Source organism: Dipodomys merriami, unplaced genomic scaffold (genome assembly GCF_024711535.1).
Source record: "Dipodomys merriami isolate MVZ:Mamm:240054 unplaced genomic scaffold, mDipMer1.0.p SCAF_2, whole genome shotgun sequence".
Classification (NCBI taxonomy): Eukaryota; Metazoa; Chordata; class Mammalia; order Rodentia; family Heteromyidae; genus Dipodomys; species Dipodomys merriami.
In genome coordinates, this window is record NW_027203381.1 from 80,621,053 (window position 1) to 80,643,996 (window position 22,944).

General features: G+C 36.8%; 1 protein-coding gene across 1 annotated transcript in view; it reads left to right on the forward strand.

The window, feature by feature from the left end:
• The window catches only part of Slc9c1 (solute carrier family 9 member C1), a 64,386-nt gene that overhangs the window by 40,830 nt on the left and 612 nt on the right, over positions 1 to 22,944 (forward strand). Inside the window, exons 17-27 of the mRNA XM_070030262.1 lie at positions 2,165 to 2,360; positions 4,546 to 4,731; positions 6,506 to 6,655; positions 7,866 to 7,917; positions 9,048 to 9,196; positions 10,965 to 11,090; positions 12,783 to 12,881; positions 13,395 to 13,568; positions 18,152 to 18,283; positions 18,392 to 18,577; positions 20,237 to 20,363. Of these exons, the coding sequence (XP_069886363.1) occupies positions 2,165 to 2,360; positions 4,546 to 4,731; positions 6,506 to 6,655; positions 7,866 to 7,917; positions 9,048 to 9,196; positions 10,965 to 11,090; positions 12,783 to 12,881; positions 13,395 to 13,568; positions 18,152 to 18,283; positions 18,392 to 18,577; positions 20,237 to 20,363 (1,577 nt within the window). The remainder of the gene's footprint in view (positions 1 to 2,164; positions 2,361 to 4,545; positions 4,732 to 6,505; positions 6,656 to 7,865; positions 7,918 to 9,047; positions 9,197 to 10,964; positions 11,091 to 12,782; positions 12,882 to 13,394; positions 13,569 to 18,151; positions 18,284 to 18,391; positions 18,578 to 20,236; positions 20,364 to 22,944) is intronic.

Here is a 22,944-nt window from a genome sequence, read left to right on the forward strand (position 1 = left end):
TGACAGCACTTAAAAGCTAGACGCAAGGCAGGAATATATTTTATTTTAGATAGATATACCTAGATCAAAGACTAATGTGTCATGACTTTCAAAGTTCCTGTATCTGGATATAGGTAAGACATGATGAATACAAATGAATATATAACGCTTTTTGAATAATCAGAAGAGATATTACTACCAAGGAAAATAATGGTCTCTGACCTCTTCTCTTTGATATATCCAAGTCAAGTTCTCAGAATCATAGCCAGTGATAAAGGATCTGCAACACCATCACAAGGATATATATCAAATGTTTCCTTAGTATTTTCTCAAATGTATATTGATCACTTTTACCAGAGTTATTGCACATGGGAGAAAAATAGATACAGCATTTTAGACATTAATACAGGCTTCAATACAGACCAGAGCTTTTTAGATTGTATAATGTAGAGAGTTTCTAACCTATATTGCCTCAGTCATAGTTCATCAAGTTCAAGCATTTACCTTGCTTCATTAACATATAGAATAAGATTCATTATGCAGGAAAATAACCCAGGGGTATCTATAACCAGAATAGTAGCAGGAAGTAATAAAGCATTCCAGGAGAAATTAATAAGTTAATGACTACTAGAACAATTTCAAAAGTGTGGCCTCTTCATACCTTTTTAAATTCAGTCATTCTGCAGAAACAAGACAGATTGTAGCCAGCCATAAACTTAATCAAGAGGTAACTCAAGTGTTGTGCTATGCCATATAGAGGTTTGCTGCCAAAAGGGATCAGGAAATGTAATCTGGAGACAGAACTGAGCAAGACAGAGTCCAGGCAAGGAAGTGAATATATTTTAACAACTCCTTTCACACACTATCTGAGGCTTGGTGATGTGATCATGCATTCATAATTTCATCCTTTTCCCAAAATGAGACCTAAAATTATGAAATAGCTTCTCACCCATAATACAAATATACCTCTGGGACTGGGAAAAATAATCAAACTATTCAATTTATAATTATCAATAATATGATTTGACTATTAATAGTAATTGACACTATCTGAATAAATAATAGAATTAAGAGATAGGGTTGAAGCTTGTTGGTAGTATAATTGTGTAGCATGCTCAAGGCCCTGAGTTTAATTCTAGTACTTAAAAGTATGTAGAATTGGGGCTGAGAAGGTGGCTCAGTGGTAGAATGCTTGCTTTGCGTGCATGAGGCCCTGGGTTCAATTCCTCAGCACCACATAAGCAGAAAAAGCAGAAAGTGGTGCTGTGCCTCAAGTGGTAGAGCGCTAGCCTTGAGCTGAAGAGCTGAGGGACAGTGCCCAGGCCCAGAGTTCAGACCTCATGACCACCACCAACAACAAAAGATATGTAGAATTAAGTATATAAAATGTGAATCTTCTCATTTACAATCCCAGTCTTTTTTGTGTGTATATGTACTGATGCCAGAACCTGAACCCAGGTCCTTGCACTCACTGGGCTTTCTTGCTCACCACTTCAGCTATAGCTCCAGTCCAGTTAATTGGAGATGGAGTCTCTTGGACTTTTCTGTCTCAATAAGCTATTTTCTGTCTCAATAAGCTATCAACCTTGATTCTCCAGGTCTCAAGCCTCAGTTGTTGCTAGGATACGCATGATCCACAGATTCCCAAATCATAGTTCCACTCATTATCACTTCTTGGTATGAAAACTGTTTTTCAAGGTATACAAATTCACTTAATTTTTAAATAAAATTTTATACATATTGGACCAGTACCATACCTGAGCTTTCCTATGCATCCACAGACAAAAGAAGGTGTTCATATTTCAATTTTAAAACAAAGCAAGTTACGTTTGTATTTTTGAAATATTGGAACAATATTAAAATGTTCAAAGAAACCTCTGAGAAGTAAAATTATTAGAAGATAGAAGGGGGGATTCTCGTTGTATAATTCTTAAAATATTTGCAGTTTAAATGATCTCTGTCTTATACCAAAAATATTTCTGTTAAAAGGTATAAGTGAATGAGAAGAAAAAGAAAAAATGGACACAAGATATTTAGAAAAAAGACATTTTAATGACAATATCCAAATTAAGATGTCAGTTAGAGTTAATGAGGCTATTTGCTAAGACTAGTATTGATAATTAATCAGAATTGAGCATATAGTGAAAACTAATAAAACTTTTATCATCTAAAACTGTTTTTATAGATATATCAGTCTTCGTTTATGCCATAAACTAGTATTTGCTGAAGAGTTTGAGTATATTGGATACCTGGTGGTAGTCATGAATATGTATCCTATGGCCCTCTCTTGGCTATCCCAACTAAAGGACATCTATGATCTTGAGATAAGACATGCTAACTACTATTTTCTTGCCTTTTACATTCTGGAGAGTCTGCTTAAGGTAATCCAGAGTTTGTTTGTGTGAATGTGTTGCATCTTTTTCGCATTAGCCACAGACAGTTTTCTAAAGGAGTATGTGAAGTTCTTTTCTTCTCAGCACAAATAAACATTTTTAAGATGCTGCTTAGGGTGACAAAATAGAAAATACTCACATTGTAGTAATTGATTGTGTATCTGCAAAATATGACATGGTCAAAGGGACACAGAGTGACTGTAAGCAGAATTAGAAATGTAGTTAAACTCAGCAGGGTAGAGAGCCCAGGAATTTCACATTATTACTTCTACACTAGATGGATAGACAGATAAGTAGGTAGCATGATAGGTTTCTTTTTAGCTATTAATATAAAGATAGTTGTGAAGTGGCGGAAATTCATGCCTAGAAACCAATGATAGTATTGTATCTTATGGATGAGCAAGTTGTGATACAAAATCTTCTAGCTAGAAAATATAAGTTAAGAAATGTTATCTGATATTGGGGCACAAGAAACAAATCTCAGATCTTCACAGGAAAACTCAAATGCTAATGTAGATCCACAGTATCACCAAAAACAAAGAATAGATTTAGATCCATTCTGATCCATTTGCAGTTAACTTAGAATTAAAAGAAAGTAATCCAAGTAGGAGTAGGCTAATAATCGTTTGCTGGGGTGAGCACCCTGTTTAACATGCACTAGAGTAGACAAAGTGCTAAAATGAGATTCCATATCCCTTGACTGTGGTTTTGATCATCTCTCATGAGGTCTAAGAAGTTGACCACATTGCATAACTTTTCCCAATCTTAATAGTGTTGTGCTAAGTGGAAAATAAAGATCCTTGTAGCTCGCATACCAGATCTCTCTAGGATTTCTTATACTTGGTTGAGGTTAAAGCAGCTCTCATAGCCATGGTGGACCCACTTGAAGCTCAATGAAGACATCAGAACTAGATTGCCGAGATGGCCCTTGCACTTGATAAAGGTATTGCATGTACACCCAAGTGCACAGTCAATCATTTAATAAGATAATGTCACATGAAACATCACAGTTCGGATCTATAGTTTTAAGATTTCATATATATTTCACTTTTAACTTACAAAATGAGCTCCTTTCATAATATTCATATTCTATTAGACAGTTCACCATTCAACCTGAAAGCGACTTCGACTATTCTTAATTAGAGCCAGGCAGAATTGGCAGAAAAGCTTACTCAGTTGTGGAATCAGGCAATGAAATCCTTCTTTTCAGGATTCAGATTCAGTTAGTACATTCAAATGAATGCAATCAAAAAACTTAATGCAATCAACTCCAGGAAAGAAAATCATGTATTCTAACCTGGTCTTACCTAGCATGAGATTTTTAGATGCATCAGTTTATGTATTGCTTCCAAAAAGTCACCTTTTCTGTTAGACATTTTCAAAGGTTGTTATCTGAATTAACAAATAGTCTAGCTTTCTGTACTGGCTCCCTAAATGTATTGGGGCAACAGTAGGGAAAAACTAAGATGTTTTAAACCCTTAAACTGCAATGTCTCAACTTGTATATATCTTATATAAAAGGCTGTCCTATTATTTCACCTCTTTTAAAATATCCTGCTAAAATATTCCTAGTCTAAGAATTTATAGTGATGGATAAAAGTGGTATAAATAACTTATGAAATATATTTATGTGAATGTACACATTAGTAGAGCTACATGCTCTTGGTTTTACTGTACCACTCAAGCCAAACTCTTCCCAGACCTTTTGGCTTTAGTTTATTTTTCAGATAGCACCTCATGCTTGGATTGTGGTCTTCCTTCAATCCCCTGCCTCCACTTCATGTTTATCTGCTTTATTTTTGATCACTTAAAGCTTTGCATATCAATTACTTACTATTAAAACAGAATTATTAGAGGCTGTTTGTTTTAAATTAAAATACCTTGACACACTATTTATTATTTGGATTGGTCTGCCTGGTATATGTTTCCTGAGACATTTTATGAATATTTTTCACCTGTATCTGTACTTGAAGCTGATTATAAATCAATATTCCACATTCCTTCACTAAAAGGTTAAGCTAATAAACTTACTCTATTTATTTTGTTTTGTTTCAATTGTTGGTTTTTCAGAGACAGATCAAAGAAAAACTTAATTGATAATGTTTAATCTATTATGGAAAATGGTATAGGAAAAGCAAAATTATGACAATGTGATTTCTTTTTAAATCAACAGATGGCAGCGATAAGGAAGGAATATTTTTCAGAGGCCTGGAACCTATTTGAGTTAGGAATTACATTAGTTGGCATCTTAGATATAATACTTATCGAGACAGGAACCATTAGTTATACTCTTGAATTAGCTGAAACAGTAGTTTTTATGAAAATTACTCGACTCCTTCGCATCCTACGCCTTTTAAAGGTAAAGTAAATGCTGCAATTCCAAATTTCTCCTGACTGCTTCATGAAATATGGACTAACATCAGTTTATTCATTTTATATCAACTTTTTTATTTGGGACTATTTTTTTTTGGAGGGAGATGTTCTTATTTTCATATTATGGCTGTCTGACAGGGTTTGAACTCAGGACTTTGCACTTGCTAGGTAGGAGGTCTACCACTGGAGATACTTGGCTTTTTGTAATTTAATTATTAGTGTCTCCCATTTTTACCCTGTCTGCCATTTGCAATGGTTCTCCTGATCTCTGCCTTCAAAGTAACAGGAATAATAGTATTATATCCAGCTTTTTATTGGGTAAGGATGGAATTTCAGGAGCTTTTTCCCTGAAACTTTTTTTCCCACAGTCCCCCTGACCTTCATCTACCCAGTAGCTATGATTACAGTCTCTTTATCTCTCTTTCTATTCATACACAAACAAGACATAAGCACAAGTAAGCAGAATGGGTAAAGCTAAATGAGCATGGTTTATCTAGAGTTTAATCTAATAGTGTGCAATGTAATTTTTACCTTCCTTACATATGTTTAGAAATACTTTTACTACAAAGTTACATGAATGAACAAAGCATACAACTAGTATTCTCTCTTGTTAGTCTTCTGTGGAAAAGTAATATAAGTGTACAATTTAACCTGAGAAAAGCAAGTCTAGTGTATTCTAAAGTAAAGTCTAGTTAATTCTTTCTGATGCGAGGTTATAGAAAGACTACTGAGTAGTTTACAAATAGACATACTCTCAGTACCAAGGGACTTTATCAAAAAAGGAATGAAGGAATTGCTATCTAGATTTTCTTTTGTTAATATGGTAGAATATAGCAAAGGAGTAGGCATGGGAGAATGCTAGTGGGAGAAGAGACTTCCTTTATTAGGCAATACTTGAGCTGAACCTTGAAAGAAGATAATACACTACCAGGAATCGCAGGTTGCAGAGCACAGAGAAGAAAACAGAAGGAATTGCCAAACTGCAGAGAAGTTAAGGGAGTGCAAAAGGACTACAGATAACTTGGAGACATAAACCCTCAGCCAGGGAATAGAGAGCAGAGCAATTAATTGCAGGAATCTGTCTGGGAGTATGGTAACTGCAAATTTCCACTCGAACAACATCTGCAGAATTGTCATGTGAAGGGGATAGTGCTTTATAGACAGTCACTTATGATCTATGCCAACAAGATGTGACACTAATTCCCAAGAATTTAAACTTTTAAAATAACATCTTCTTCTCTACAAGAGAAATACATACAAGCAATAAACTTATAAATTGTGCAAAATCCCCAACATTAATAATTATAGAGAAATCATGAAGCTATAAAGAAATCATGAACAAATAACCAACAGCCTTGATGGGTTTTTGCAATAGTGTGTGTGAGTGTGTGTGTGTGTGTGTGTGTGTGTGTGTGTGTGTGTGTGTGTGTGTGTGTGTGTGTGTGTGTGTGTGTGTGTGTGTACTAGTACTGGGGCTTAATCTCACGGCTTAGAATCTATCCATTAGCTTTTTTTGCTCAAGGCTGGCCCACTAACACTTGAGCCACAGCTCCACTGGGCTGGCTTTGGACCAAGATCCTCAGGTCTCAAGCCTCCTGAATAGCTAAAATTATAGGTGTAAGCCACCAATGCCTTGCCTTTGCATTATTTTGTGAGGCCTCTTAATTCTTTATTCTTAAAAGTTTTAGTTAACTAATCATAAATCAAAGTTGTATAGTTTGTAGCAAATTATAATCCTGGCTTGCGTGTTTACTTTTCAGCTTGTAACACCAAAATTACTGCAGATAATAGATAAAAGAATGAGTCACCAATTGTCTTTTCACTATGCCATATTAAAAGGCTATGCTCAAGGAGAGGCAGATGTACTGAATATAATCGACCAGATTGCAAGTTCCAAGCAGGTTAAGCAGGTGAGGAAACCCTCCCCTGAGTTCCTTGAGAAGATGTCACTTCTCATATCCTGTGGTTGCCCTTGGCCATCTTGAACTCAGTCTCTATGTGCAGGTGTGTTCTTTGGCTCTTGGGTAATTACTGTAAAAACTTAAAATACTTCCAACTTAAATCACTCAAAGAATCTTACTGAAGTATCTGTGTCTTGTGAAGAAGTCCTGAGGCTTTTTCAAGGTGCCTTTCTGTCTGTGTGAATAAAGCCCAGGTACACACTTCAGATTTTTCAAAGTGCCAGGTCCAGGATTTGACAGGAAACCATGGGAAATGAAGAGTAGTGCTACAGTGAAGCACCTTTATCTTCACATTGCCCAAGTGTTCCTTCCAACTCGCTCCATCTTTCTTCTTTCTACAATAAACAGTAAAGGAAATAAGTGACTCATGTAGAAATGGAAAGAAATAAAGAAAATAGTAACTCTCCTAATAGGAAGGCCTTGTCAGATTATCTCATTATGCAGATAAAAATATGTGAGTCCATAAGGAGTGAAATTACCCTACCCAGAGCCTCAGGACTACTAAGTAGGAAAGGTATTCTTGAGTCTAAATTCTGTTTGTTTTTAATTTTATAATTTGAGGAAGATTAACACTGACAAATTAGAACATTTCAATGCTAGATTTTATGCTCTCATTTGAGAAAATTGTACATTTGATATGTGCTAGAACACAAAAATAATACCTTCACCACCTACAACCTGGATATTTTCTTGAGCAGTATTGCCTTTTCTAATCACTGATATTTAGCACTAGAATTTGAGGGTACTAAGGAGAAGATACAAAAGGACTTGGATGTCTAAATTATGTCCAATTTTTGTTTTCATTTTTGTCCTTAAATGTCTTGGCTTAGTCTTTTAATCACTTATGGTTAAAAACCATTCCTGTGTCCCCAAATTGGACAGTCTCATAGAGCTGCATGGGAAAGTATCTACCATGCCTTTCAGACTCAACAGCATTCTATCTTGTTGCATTAAGGACAATATGTGATTATTTTAAGATTGTTAAAATCAGTCTGGGTGATGTCATTTCTTTAGCACCATTGCTCAAGCAAAAAAATCTTCCTCATCATACTTCTCTATATGTTAGTAGATGTGGCTACAAATCCGTGCATTGCCCATGTAAAGACATTTCATAATAGTTCATTGTCTCAATAGAACTAATAAATCTTTTGTTCTTCAGATCTTATTAAATCGGGTAACAAGGAATATGGAACTTGCCAGGAGAGAGCTAGGTAGGTACCTTTATCCTAGGTATGCAACAGAACCAAGTTTATCATCACAACTTTAGAAAAATCCATTGTTTATATGACTACTAATCTTTGAGGAAAGCTACTCACTAAAAATAACCCAGTGGATAACAATCTACATGACTTTGTTTTCTAGTATAGATGAGCATGATGTAATATAGCTACTATATCCTATTCTACAATAGCTTTTTAATGACCATTTGAAAAATCCACACCAACATGGCATCATTTGGGATGTCATTTGACTTTATTGTTTTCATCCAAACCAGGAACATGTGAACCTTATAAGAAGACACTTTGTCCCTATACTTGCCATAGGCCTGACATTCAAGAGTTTAGGCCTTTCAGTGAGAAAAATCAGAACAGAACCTTGTGGCTCTGGCAGGGCTGCTAAAATCTCGATGTCCACTCCTGGCTACAGCCTATTCTCTTGAGTTATACCACATTATGGTCCTAAGAGTGAAACAGGCATCTTGATCCAACATTGCAAACAGGAGAAAGGTTTGATACCAAAATAGCTGCAAAAGAACCCAGCAAGCCTGCTAATAAAGCCAAGCTTGAGAGATCTTGTATGGCAAATAGTTACCAAAACAGACAAGAGATCATGACCAAGGAAAAGCCCTAAGGTTGAATCTGAAGGTACAAATATTTACATGGGGTTACAGGAATCCAAATTTAGTAAGTATAGTAGCCCAAATCCTCAGGCAGGATGAGGAGAAAATAATACAGGATGAAGAAGACTAAACTACAAGCCACTCCTGAGCCCATAGACAACAGTCAAAAATCCTGATTCAAAAGGAGCAGGAAAATGGATCATGAGTTCTAGAGTTAAAAACTCAAAGCAGCTTCCCAGGATCCAAGGCAGGTAGATCGATACAATTGTCAATCTTGGGTCCTTTTTCATCAGTTCAGGCACAAGTATGAGTGTTGCCAAGAAAGAGACAGAACTCTGACACCACTGATAAGTAAAGATTTATCAAAGTGGACCTGTCAGAGGAAGATACATATATCCCTTTGTTGAAAGTGGTAGTCCATGAATTCAGAAAAGAAATGTTAGCTATGGTCTGCTTACAACAATGTTTTGTTTCATCTGAAAATATTTTGTTACCTTTCAGGCTATTTCGAGTATGATCACCCAGAAATCACTATCACTATGAAAACCAAGCAAGAGATTAATGTCATGCTTAATATGGCCAAAGAAATTGTCAATGTTTTCAAGTCAAAAGGAATTCTTCATAAAATTGAAAGTTCTGAAATCAATAAAGTAAGGTGGAACATTTTCAGAATACATTTATTTAGTCTGTAGTGATCATGAGGCCTATTTTTGATTCTTTGCAAATGAGTATTCTTGAAAGATGAAAATTTTACTTAAAATAATTGTTTAAAGACAAATACCTACTATAGTTCCTTTCATGAATCTCCAGTGGTCAACTCTTGTTCTGCCACAGTGAGGTAGTGTATGTTCTTCAGAATTATCTCTGGTGTCTAAATATCATTTCCACTATAACCTATAATTTATAAGAACATTCAATTGTAGAGTTAGAAATAACTACATTTTCTTTCTCTAAGTTATTAAAATAGTGCATAATATATAAAAACATGTTCCCAACTCATTGTATGAACTCCAGTTATATTTACTGATTATTTAATTAAAATCTTAATGGATTCATTTAGAACCTTTAGAATTAATAAGAGATTTCAGCAGAATATTCAGAAACAAGATCAACATATAAAATTCATCCCTAACAGAAGATAATACAGAAAAAAAATGCTCTTAAGCAATTGAAGTTAAAAACTATAAATCCTTAAGTATGGGCCCAATATAAAACATACATATAGATAAAAAATAAAATGCTCTACCGAATACATGTTTCTATGGAACAAGGGTTGACAAACATTTTCTATAAGGGACAACATAGAAAACACCTTATACTATATGAGCCTGTGTGGTTTCTGTTTCAACTATTCAATTCTACAACTGTATCAGCACTATTAGTTACATGAAACATGCAGTGAATAACATGGCAGGCCCCAGTTATGTGCCACAGTGAATGTTGAAAGAGTGGAGAGGAGGAAAGAAGGAAGGAAGGAAGGAAGGAAGGAAGGAAGGAAGGTGGGCAGGCAGGCAGGCAGGCAGGCAGGCAGGCAGGCAGGCAGGCAGGCAGGAAGGAAGGAAGGAAGGAAGGAAGGAAGAAAGGAAGGAAGGAAGGAAGGAAGGAAAAAGGAAGAAGGGAAGGAGGGAGGAAAGGAGAAGAAGAGAGGGGGGAGAAAGAAAGAAAAAAAGAACAACTCTAGCAGATGGTAATTTGAAACTTTATAAAGAAATGTAGATCTCAGTAATGATAAACATTCTTGTAGAATTGATGTAAAGTTCCAACATTGGTTTTCCCAACAATTTAAGAGACAAGGATGCTTGTAATTTTAGTTCAAACTTCTCATTTTGTTTTTTATGTAATTCAGGAGACCACTGTATTAAAAGTACTACTTTAGAGTTTGGGTTACATATTGTATAGAGATTGAATCTTGTGACATTAACAATTGAAGAGGTTGAGTGCTTGAGCACTGGAAAGAACGGGATTTCATATATTTTTGGAAATTAAGCTTGTAGAAATTCAAATTAAAGTATGGTAACTTTAGGATATTAAAAGTAATCTACAGTTTACAGTGTAAGAGTCAGAAGGAGGTTGAGGGAAGTAATCATTGTGGGTGTGCCCTTCAATGGACTAGGACCCTGGCTTCTTTCTCTTCTTTCTTCTCTTTCTGCTTCCCTAATTCCTGACATGAGAGATCAGCTCTCCCACATGCTCCCTGCCATGTCCCAGAAATAACAGAGCCAAGTGATTATGGGCTGAAACCTCAGGAACCATGAGTCAAAATAAATGTTTGGTCCTCTAAGTTGATTCTCTGAGATTTTTCCTCACAGGAGACAACAGTTGATTAATACAGTATAGTTACAAAGCTTTCATTTATTTTCTGACATCCTGTGAACAGCAATTGAGTTCAGTTTCTTTCTTCAATTTTGTAATTTGTAGCTAATCATGGCCAAAAAAAGAGAGGTGCTTGATTTTCAATCTATTGTCAGCCCTCTACCCATTGACGAAACTTTGTATCATATTCCATGGCTTGCTAAAGATGACAAGTGTATTCAGTTTATTCAGGTAAGACTTTTTATTTTCTGACAGTATCATCTTCAATCAACCCAAAAATAACCTTGAAAAAGTTAGAATCTTGGGTGGGGACAGAAAGGAGAAACTGACTTACATAACTATAATCGCTCTGTACATCACCTTTACAATAACAAGATATAATTTTTAACCTAAGGATTTAACCATAATATCTGCTTGTTAAAATCTCTCTAACTGTACTTGGCTCGTTATAGAAAAAAAAATCCTTTGAACACCATGGAAAACTCCTCCCCAGCCCATTCCTGCCACCTCTCCCGCCTCCTTTTCCATTTCTCATTTACCCAGGTACATATCCCTACTCAATCATTCATGCTGCTGGTTTCTAATGCCATCCATCGGCAAGTGCTATTTACTTTTCTTAAAAGGCTTCCTGGCTCCACTTCTTTTGCGGTTTCCTGCTTTCAGTCCTCTGAGCAAGTGTTCCTCTAGAGGCCCTCAAGGTGGTGTGGCCTGTCTTCTCACCACCTGCTAGCCTGTGTCCATCTTGAGCTTGGCAGACCAAATCTGCCATTGTTGTATGAAATACCTGCTTTTATTATAGCTCAACTACACTATTTTGCAATTACTTTTACCAGCTTTTGGCAACTACTATATGTTCTAGCTCATTCAAACTTTTGGATACTCAGCTCTTGTCATTTTGGATAATGCATTGTAAGTACTCAATAAATGTTGGTGGAAGAAGTGTAACTTCAGGGTGGTTTTTTTTTTTCAGGGAGGGGGGATTGATTTTTATTTGTTTGTTTGGTGCTGGTACTCAGGCTTGGCTGCAGGACCAGCATACTGTGCTTCCGTGTTTTTGCTCAAAGCTAGCACTTTACCATGTGAGCCACAGCTCTACTTCCAGCATTTTGGTCCTTAATTGGAGAGGAGAGTCTCATGGACTGTCTTTTTTCTTGCCTGGGTTGGCTTTAAACTGCAATCCTCAGGTCTCAGCATCCTGGGTAGCTAGGATTATAGGTATGAGCCACAAGTACCCAGGCTAATTTGTTTTAATAGTATTATTTGTCTTCGTCTATTTGGTACCAAAAGATCAATTATATTTCTCCACCAACTACTTATAATGAACGGTTGATATTTACTAGATTTATCTATTTTGAGTAGGAGGATATGTGACATATATGTGCCATTAGCCAAATTAAAAAACAAAACAGAACATGAATGCTGCCATTATTTTGTACCTAGAGCCCACATTCCCTCACCCATGCACAAACACCCCATCTGAAATTCACTATGAACACACACTTCCTCTCTATTCTATTCATAATTCCTACTTTCTCTTACAATTTTTTAAAATATTTTCATTGCAAAAATACTGTATAGAAGGGTTACAGTTACATGAGTAAGGTAATGAGCATTGTTACCCCCTCCTTTGTTTTTCCCCTACTATCTCTTCCCTCCCCACTTCCCCAACTCCTCCCTCCCCCAAGCTGTGCAGTTTGTTTTCAACATAGCGCCTTGTATATGTCACTGTTACAATGGATCAACTTGCATCCTTGTTTCAGCATTTCCCTTCCCTTCCCCCAAAGAAAGATGTCTTACAAATTTATTACCAACAAAATATTTTAGATATTATTGGACATATACTTGAAAAGTAAAATCCATTAAAAATTCACCATCATCACCAGTGTATTGTTTATAAGTGATATATTTGGTGTCATTTTTTAGGAAAAAGCCAAAATTTTAACTTACGATTGTGGAAATGATATATTTGAAGAAGGGGATGAGGCCGAAGGAATCTATATAATTATTTCAGGCATGGTAAAGGTAAAGCAAAGATATATACAAGTTCACTTTTAAGTATTAGTTTAGAAAACCTTTATAAAATTGAAAATTAATATCTTTGCATATTGAGAAATGCAGCTACCATCAAAATGATAATTTTCCCAATCCAACACAAGAGCCAGTGATTTCCTTAATTTTTGAAGTGATACTCTCTTGTAGGTTCATAACTTTTCCTTATATTTTAAGATGGAGAATTATACTGTAAATTGTTATTCCTCTTATGTCTATTATGTGTGGGAAATTTGGCCATTTAAAATGGGCATAGGTTAAAAAGAGAATTCAGAAAGCTTATAGAGTATTTAAGAATACTTTGGGTATGTGTCATAGTTAAACATTTTAATAAGTTTACTTGAACAGGAGATATAAGTATATAAGTATCCCCAAATAGGTACACAGTATACTTGTTAAATCAAAAGTTGGAAAATCATAAATTAGATGATCTTGATAATACAAGTTAAGTGGCATACTTTTTTCTCTTTCTTTGTTTGTGAATAGCTTAAAAGATCAAAGCCAGATGCGGAGACAGATGCAAAACACTTAAACTCAGAGAAGAAAGATGACTCCATACTCTACAAAGACTATGTACTCAGTGGGGAAATCATAGGAGAATTGAATTGCTTAATTAATGAACCTATGGAATATTCTGCGACCTGCAAAACGGTTGTGGAGGTCAGACAGCATCTCTTGTGTCTTCCTACTGTGTCCCATTCAGTGTCTAATATCTAATTTAAGGTCTTTATCATATGTCTACAACCTAGTAGCTATTTATTTTATGGGGCTTTTTTGTTTCTTAAGTAAAGTATAAGAATATGTTTAAAAAGAATATTTATCCGCTAGGTGCCGGTGGCTCATGCCTGTAATCCTAGCTACTCAGGAGGCTGAGATCTGAGGATTGCTGTTCAAAGCCAGCCCGGGCAGGAAAGTCCGTGAGACTCTTATCTACCGTAAACCACCAGAAAACCAGAAGTGGTGCTGTAGCTCAAGTGGTAGAGCACTAGCCTTGAGCTGAAGAGCTGAGGGACAGTGCTCAGGCCCAGAGTTCAAGGCCCACGACCGACAAAAAAAAAAAAAAGGATATTTATCCACCTAACACAATATTCTGCCAAAAAAAAAAAAAAAAGGCTTCTAGAAATGAACCTAGCATAGTGAAAATAACATTTGACCAGATTAACCAGTTATGTGAGCAATTCTGAAGTAAACCTTGGTAGGATATATTGACTATTTTAAGACTGTAATTTGGAAGACAAGAAAGGGGGAAAGTCAGATGTAGACATTACTAATAAGAAAGTTGAACAGTGGTTTAAAGCCTTTTCTAGATATAAGGCCAATCATGTTAGCTCACACCTGTAAGCCTGGCTACTTAGAAAAAGAGAAAACTTGAAGCCCCATGACCAAAAAACAAAAACAAAAACAGATAAAGAGAAACCATCAGAAGGATCATAGTGGTTTGAGGCCAGTTTACACAAAACATTATCAAGACCCGTCTCAATCCACAACCTAGTTATGGTACTTCATATCTGCACTCCTAGCTATGCAGGAGAATAAATAGGAAGATCATAGTCCAAGGCCAGCCTTGGGCAAAAATGAATAAAAAAAGGGCTAGGGGGCTCAAGTGGTAGAGCACCTGATTAGCAAGCATCAGGCCCAGAGCTCAAACTCTAGCATATGAGAGAGAGAGATTTTATTATTTATTATTTACTTTTAATATCTTTAAGTAGTTGTACAAAGCAGGTGCCATATTACAAAGCAGTTTTCGAATACAATGCTTCTTGATTAGTGTCCCCTTCAACATTCTCAACCCCTTTGACTCACTCCTACCTTACTTTTCTTTGTTTTGTGACATATGCAATGAATTCTGGACTGCATTCTCCATCCCCCCAAACCCCTTCTATTGTCTTTCACTCTCCTCTTTCCCTTTCCCTTGAATGTACTCATTTTCTGGTGTTGATTTTGTTGGACCTTGACCTAGTCTCTCTAAAAGATTATACTATCTGAGCTCTCCACAGAGTATTATCCGTCTGTTAACTCATTTGTAACTACTTTCATACCATTCAGTGTGTTTACTTATAGATATATAGGCACATTCTAGCTGTCACAAATGAGGGAAACTGTGCAACCTTTATTTTTCTGGGTTTGACTTTGTTCACTTAATATAATTTTGCCAAAATTGAATAGATTGAGAGAGATTTTTTTTTCTAGTCATGGAACTTGAACTCAGGGCTTAGGCTCTGTCCCTGAGCTTCTTTTGCTCAAGGCTAGCACTCTACCTCTTGAGCCTCAACACCGCTTCTGACCTTTTCTGAATGGTTTATTGGAGATAAGAATCTCATGGATTTTCTTACCCAGCTGGATTCTAACCTCAATCCTCATATCTCAGAGCAGCTAAGATTACAGATGTGATCCACTGGAGCCCAGTGAGAGTGAGATTTATTGGGAATAAAATCCTCAATATACCAGGGGCTCTCAATTGGCCTAATTTGAAATTAGAAAGGATAAGGAATTCTTCCCAGGAGATCCCAAGTGAAGGAAAAAACTGAAGCTTTTCAGTCTCCAGCTTGAAACACTTCTCAGAAAATACAAGGAGAGATACAAATTAAATGACACAAAATAAATGATATTCCGTGGGACAAATGATCTGTTATCATCAGCAATTGATGGGGGAGAAGTTTATGGAGCCAGAGAGGAAGAAGACAAGGGCAAATTACTAAAGATGACCTTCAAAGTCATTACAACCAAATCCATTTGTTCATATGTGGACAAACCACATACAAGGAAGTGGTTGTGAACTTAAAAAAGCTATTTAGACTGAATATAGACTGGGTAGTTAAAGACTGTAAGCCATTGTTAACAAATTGATTTAATGAAGGGAGAAATGATGTAGGGTTACTCTATGTTGTACACAGGCATTGTACAAATAAATATGTGTTAAATTGAAATCTCCTTTATTATTGTTATCCAATAATAATGAAGACATGAATAATTTATTGAGATAAATAAAAATATATTCAAACAATTACAGGAAAAGTATCCTCATAAACATAGAAGAGACAGAAAGCATCAGCACAATATACAAATAGATAGAAAGAGTCAAATGGAATTTTTTCATTGATTAAGCAGAGTGAGATGGTAGTAAAAGGAGTTCTTGGAAGAGAAGATAGATAATAGATAATAATAGTGTACTCTGAAAGAAGCTGACTGCAGTCTTTAAAGCAAAATGTGGTGATGGTGGTGGTGTAAGCCTATAAGAAAGCAAGGCAGAGGGGGGAGGCTGGAAAGGGAGGTGAAGGGTAAACAAAGGAGGAGGCTGCAATGCTTGGTAAGAAATGTATGCCCATGTAATTGTAATCCCTCTGTACAGTATGTTCTCAAATAAAATAAAATAAAATAAAAAAAGAAAACAAGGCAGTAAAACCATGAGTTAGAGTTTAGCCTGGAGGGAGGAGGAGGAGGAGGAGGATAGTACTGAGGATATGGAGAAAGGGAAAATGAAGATACTTGTGGGAATCTAAATTATTGCAGCCCTGTAGAAGATAGTATGGAGGTTCTTCTAAAATTAAAAACAAAATCATATAATCTTGTAATCTCACTACAAGGTAAATTTCCATAGGGAATGAAATTAGTATGTTAAAATTCCCAAGATTATCTCATCACGCTTCACAAGCCAAGAAATAGAAACTACCTGTGTCTATCCACTGATGAGTAATTACACACATGATAGGCTAATGCACACATGATAGGCTAATTATTCAGCTTTACTAAAGAATGAAATTCTTCCTCACTTATGAATAAGCCTGGAGGAAATTATACTAAATAAAGAAGGTGATGCAAAGAAAGGAAAATACTACAAAATGCTATGTGAGATCCAAAAAGCCAAGTTAATTTTGCAGACAGAGAATGGAAAGGGAAAGCCAAGGGGAAGGGGTTAAGGGAAAGTGCTGATCGAAGTCTTAATGTTTAGTAAGACTGGAGTATTAGGGACCCATTGCACTGCACGTCAGCCACAGCTCCAAATAATATATATTTCAAAAGTGTGAATAGATTCTTAATATCTTCCCCACACCCACACACAAAATAATAGTCAGGTGATAGTGACTTACAAATACAATCCTGGCTACTTGTCAGGCTGAGATCAAGGCTGAAGTTGAAGACTAGCCAAGTCATATATGTGAGACTCCTTCTCAACCAATATGTGAACACAAGAGTGCATACCTGTCACCCTAGCTACATGGAGGCTGAAGTTGGGAGGATCATGGGTCCAGGTCAGCCCAGGCAGAAATGTTGATGAGATTGCATGTTAGCAGAGCATTTTAGTATATGCCTGCTATCCCATTTGGGGGAGGGAGTACAATCCAGGCAAGTATCTGGGCAGGAAGTGAACCCTTATCTAAAAAAATAACCAACTGAGTTTCCTCAGGGAGCTGAGATCTAGAAGAGCACCATCAGAAGCCAGTCCAGGCAGAAAAATCTGAGAGACTCCATGCCCAAGTAACTAGCAAGAAGCTAAAGTAGAGGTGTGCTTAAAGTGGTAGGCCAGCTGTGAGTAAGGAAGCCAAGTGAAATCATCAGGTTTTGCACTCAGAACCAGTCAGTAAACAAAAGAAAATAACTATGGAACAAAAGTGTTTGGAGGGCTGGGAAGACGGCTCAACACCACATAAGCAGGAAAAAAAAAGCTGGAAGTGGCGCTGTGGCTCAAGTGGTAGAGTGCTAGCCTTGAGCTGAAGAGCTGAGGGACAGCGCCCAGGCCCAGAGTTCAGGCCCCACGACCAGACCCAAAAAATAAAAAAAAAGGCTTTGGAGATATACTCAGCTAGTCATTGCCTCCTGAGAAAGCTGTGAGGCCCTGAGTTCAAACCCCAGAACCACTAAAAAAAAATTTTTTAAAGGTAAGTTGGTGAAATAAGAATATGAATAACATTGTATACAAATGAACATACACAATTATAAGTAGATTAATAAAATACAATTGATAGCATGTCATTTAGCCTGATTTAATTTCACAATGTATACACATATATCAAAATAACATATATTCCATAATATATATATAATTTTAGTAATGATTACTAAAGAATCTCTCAAGGGATCAGATGGCTTTTTACAGTTTAGTAGATGACAAGATCAAATGCTATTTATCAATACACACATTTTTATGTTTTCAGGTCATGGCATAAATCTTACAGAACTTAAATTGTTAGTGTTAAGGTATAGCTTGATTTTGAAATACTAAATCTGTATCTTCTTCTTTCCAGACATGCTTTATTCCGAAGCAGCATTTGTATGAAGGTTTTAATAACTCTTTTCCTGAAATGCAAGATAAAATGTGGCAGAAAATTGGACTAGGCATTGCTGCCCAAAAAATAAGGGAACATTTATCCTATGAAGTAAGAGGAATTTCTGAGTAAAATTGCATTGAGATGGAGTCACAAACAGATACAAATTTAAATTAAGCTCTTCCTGAAAAAATACTAAAAAATTGTGTTTTTCTTTAGGACTGGGACTACAAGCTGCAATTAAAACTCTGTAACATATATGTACAAAATATACCAAAGACCACCAGAACCGACATCTATGATGAAACTGTAACCCACGTTATCCTCATACATGGAACTGTAGAAGACTGTCAGTTACGCAAAATTTATAAGGCTCCATTTCTAATTCCTGTAACATGCCATCAGGTAAAGAAACATTTGTTCCTGTCTTCAGGTCAATATGTCCATCAGAAAAAAATGTCATGATGATTAGCCTTTCCTTAGCCAGGCACTGGTGGCTCATGACTGTAATCCTACCTACTCAAGAGGCTGAGACGTAGGGATTGCAGTTCAAAGCCAGTGGGGGCAGAAAAGTCTCTTAAGTGTCTTCTCTTCAATTAACCAGTAAAAAGCCAGAAATGAAGGCGTGGCTCAAATGGTAGAATGCCAGCGTTGATTGAAAAAGCTAAACAAAAGTTCACATATGGGCACTAGCATGCACAGGTGTGCATGCGTGCATGCGTGCATGCGTGCACATGTGCCCACGTGCACACACACACACACACACACACACACACACACACATACAAATACCCAAATGATCATGCTTTCCACTTCCCTATCTTCTTTATCCCATCACCACATATACATTCAAGCCCTACACAACTGCAGCTTTCATTGACTGATTTAGCATTCAATAGCCAAGCCAATGAAACAAGCCAAGCTCTATAATTAACTGTGACCACACTTAGATTTTGGCCATCCAGGTACATATAATTCTTATTTCCATTTTTAACCATTCTTTCTGTAATACAGTACATTTGGCACATTGAAAAACAATGGTCCTTTATTTGTGTTTTATCCCTCCATCCCTTGCTCTGCATGTCTTCTTTTAACACTGTATGAGCATGCTTTGTCTCCTGCTGGGCTTCCTGAGGATGCTATAGGCCTAGGTGTAACAAAATGTTGCTTCTTTTGTTCTCTGTACAGCTGCTGGCTTCAAATCAATAGACTCTGAAATGCTGTGGGTTTTTTTTTTCCCAAGTCTAAAATAAAAATAATGGCATGCAGGGCAAGCCAGGGGAAGGGAGGTAGAAAAATGAGATTATAGGTAGAAGGAACCCTACAGTAAAGACAGTTACAGGACAATTTCCTAAGAAGAGGTTAAAGTGATACCAATTAGAGGAAACAGAACATTCCTTGCTATGTGCTGCTTTCCTCTGTGTGTGTGTGTGTGTGTGTGTGTGTGTGTGTGTGTGTGTGTGTGTGTTAGTACTGTTTGAAGCCTAGGCTTTTCACTTGCTTAGCAAGATAAATCTTCAGCTACATACTTCTATTTTTGAACACAGAGTAGCGAGCTCTGGTAGGGAGTGACTAGTCATGTAGACAGGCAAGAGATTCTCAAAGAGCATGAAATCTGCCAACTCTCTACAACCCCACACATAGAGAGCCCAGCTTTGTGCATTTGGGTACCAATGTGATTCAAGAACGTTGCATTTTTCAAGTTGAAACAAAGGACAATTTTTGAAGCCCGTTGGATTTTTAAACTTTCTTTCTGCCATGTTCTTTATTTGATTTTTTAATTTACTTTTTAAAATAAATTTTAAAGCTCATAGATAAGTCTACATCTCTTCATTTGAAGAGGAACAAAATATTTTTAAAGTTCATAAGAGTATGCAGAATGTTGACCTCCATAAAATCAACTCACTCTGGAATTTTGATATCTTTGTCTTGTTTGTATTGATTTATCAATCTTTTCAATTTTCTCTTACATGTTTAGAAAGGACCTGAAATACCAGCCTTATCATAGAAACATTTAATTGTGTGACGTGCTCAGAAATAACTTTTCATTCTATCAACTTTCAGATACAAGGCATTGAGAATTTTACGAAAGTAATGATTATTCAAACATCAATTAATATGAAAAAATCCAGACTAAACCCTAGAAAGTATATATCATCACAGAAACTTTCTCTGGAATCATCATTAATAGGTGAGTGGGATTTATTTAGGCAATGTGAAAACTTTCTCTTCCTTCATGCTTAGAAACAGGTGTATGCATTCTGCTAGAGTATTGAGAAATCATTTAAAGGCCACTGTGATATCTGTGGTAAGAGTTTTCATTGTCATAACAAATACCTGGTGGAAACCACTTCAAGGAAGGAATTTCATTTTGGGATTTCAGGGGTTCTAACCCTTGACTTGCTTGTCTCTCAGCCATGGTCTCCTGGTAAAGCAGAGCATCACAGTGGTAGAAGCCATTGGGGCAAGTGGTGCCTGTTTCATGGTGGCCAGGAATCAGTGAAAAAGGAAGAGGTCAAGGCAAGGTATACCCTTCAAAGACACTGACCTACAGTAGGTCAAATGACCTACTTCCCCCACAAGGTACTACCTCTACAGTTCCACCACCTACCTATAGCTTATTGAAACTATCATTGGGTTTGAACCATTTATTAGTCAAATCAGTCAACTCTAAAAATCATCTTTCCAGACACACACCAGGAGGGCATTTTACTAATCTCCTAAACATCTTTCAATCTAGAAATGCTAGTAACTAATACTGACCACTGTAATAGCTAATAAATTAAGCCAGCATAAGAGTAACCACAGTTATCTTTAGAAATTTTTAGATTGTGTCTATGAGAATAAACATGAATGATGATCAAAGTAGTATTAAAACTAAATATTTTATAAATGCAATAATAATAAAAACAATATTAAACATGTTAAACAACAGATAAACATATCACTGGAGTTGAAAGGATAAACTTAGGAGTAGAAAGCTTACTTCTCTTTATGCAGATAGAAAAATTAAAATTTAGGAAATGTTTGAGAGATTTTTTTTTTGGTCGGTTGTGGGGCCTGAACTCTGGGCCTGGGTGCTGTCCCTCAGCTCTTCAGCTCAAGGCAAGTACTCTACCACTTGAGCCACAGCACCACTCTTGGCTTTTTCTGCTTATGTGGTGCTGAGGAATCGAACCCAGGGCTTCATGCATGCAAGGCAAGCACTCTACCACTAAGCCACCTTCCCAGCCCCAAGCACTTACTTTTTGAAGTAAACAAAAATTTATTGATGATGCAGTTGGTTTCCTTTCAAATGAATGAAAATTGAGTAATACTGGTTTTCCCATATTTTGCTGGTAGTGTTGCTGGTATTTTTTTTTTGGTCCGGTTGTGGGGCCTGAACTCTGGGCCTGTGCGCTGTCCCTCAGCTCTTCAGCTCAAGGCTAGCGCTCTACCACCTGAGCCACAGCGCCACTTCCGGCTTTATTCTTTTTTGCTTATGTGGTGCTGAGGAATCAAACCCAGGGCCTCATGCATGCAAGGCAAGAGCTCTACCACTGAGCCACCTTCCCAGCCTGCTGGTATTTGGATGAATAAAAGTAATTTGTAACAAGTAATATAAATGCTCACATAAGTTTGACTTGGTGATTCTGCTTCTGAGAATCAATCTAAAATTAATAATCCAAAATGTTATATGCAATGCTTAAGGTGTGTCTGTGCATGTGTGCACCATTACCAAGGCTTAAACTGAAGGTCTCAAGCTCTTTCTTGTTTTTTTTTTTTTCTCCTCACAGCTGGTACTCTACTACTTGAGCCATTCCTCCTCTTCTGGCTTTTTGTGGTTAACTAGTGGTAAAAGTCTCTTGAATTTGTCTGCCTGGGCTGGCTTTGAGCCAAGATCCTCTTCTTTTGGCTTTTTGTGGTTAACTAGTAGTAAAATTCTCTTGAATTTGTCTGCTTTGGCTGGCTTTGAGCCAAGATCTTCATATCTCGGTGTTTTGCATAGCCAGGATTGTATGTGTGAGCAACTAGTGTTCAATGAGCTTATTTCTAATGCAAAAGAAATGAAAAATTAAAGAGTCTGATGAGAGTATACATAATTTCACGATAGAACATCTGAGACAGAACCTATTACACAACTGTTAAGCAAGCTGGCAATGTAGTCTGACAAAAAATACAAAGAGGAAAACAGGACTTGTAATGATACTTTTAATATGAAAAATTACTGTGCAGATAGAAAAGTGAGAATAGAGGTGGTTTTACTCACTTATTTTATGTGGTTCTATTAACTTTATAAAGAAACCTAATGATGATTTGAGATTACTGAAATATGATACAATTATTGAAATAGACATTTTGAGAGTTATCTTTTCCCCCACCTTTTTCATCCCTCTTATGTGTGGGTGGAGCCTGACCTGAGCTCCTGAGTGGTATTAGCCCAAAGCCAGTATTTCCCTAGATGGGAAATGCTCTTTGTGATACCCATAAACTATACAGCTCAGGAGCCCTACTGGCTTTCAGGACTCTGACTCAATTCCCAGAAGATGCTTCAGGTGGAAGTAGAGCTGAGTCTGTGCAATCTCCTATTCTGGACTGTAAGGCAGTGTTAAAAGATCCCAAAAAGCTGGGCACTGGTGGCTTGTACCTGTAATCCTCTCTATTCAGATCTGATGATCACAACTCAAAGCCAGCCTGGGCAGGCAAGTCTGTGAGACTTTTCTCCAAAGAACCACCAGAAAACCAGAAGTGGCGCTGTGGCTCAAAGTGGGAGAGAGCTAATCTTGAGCCAA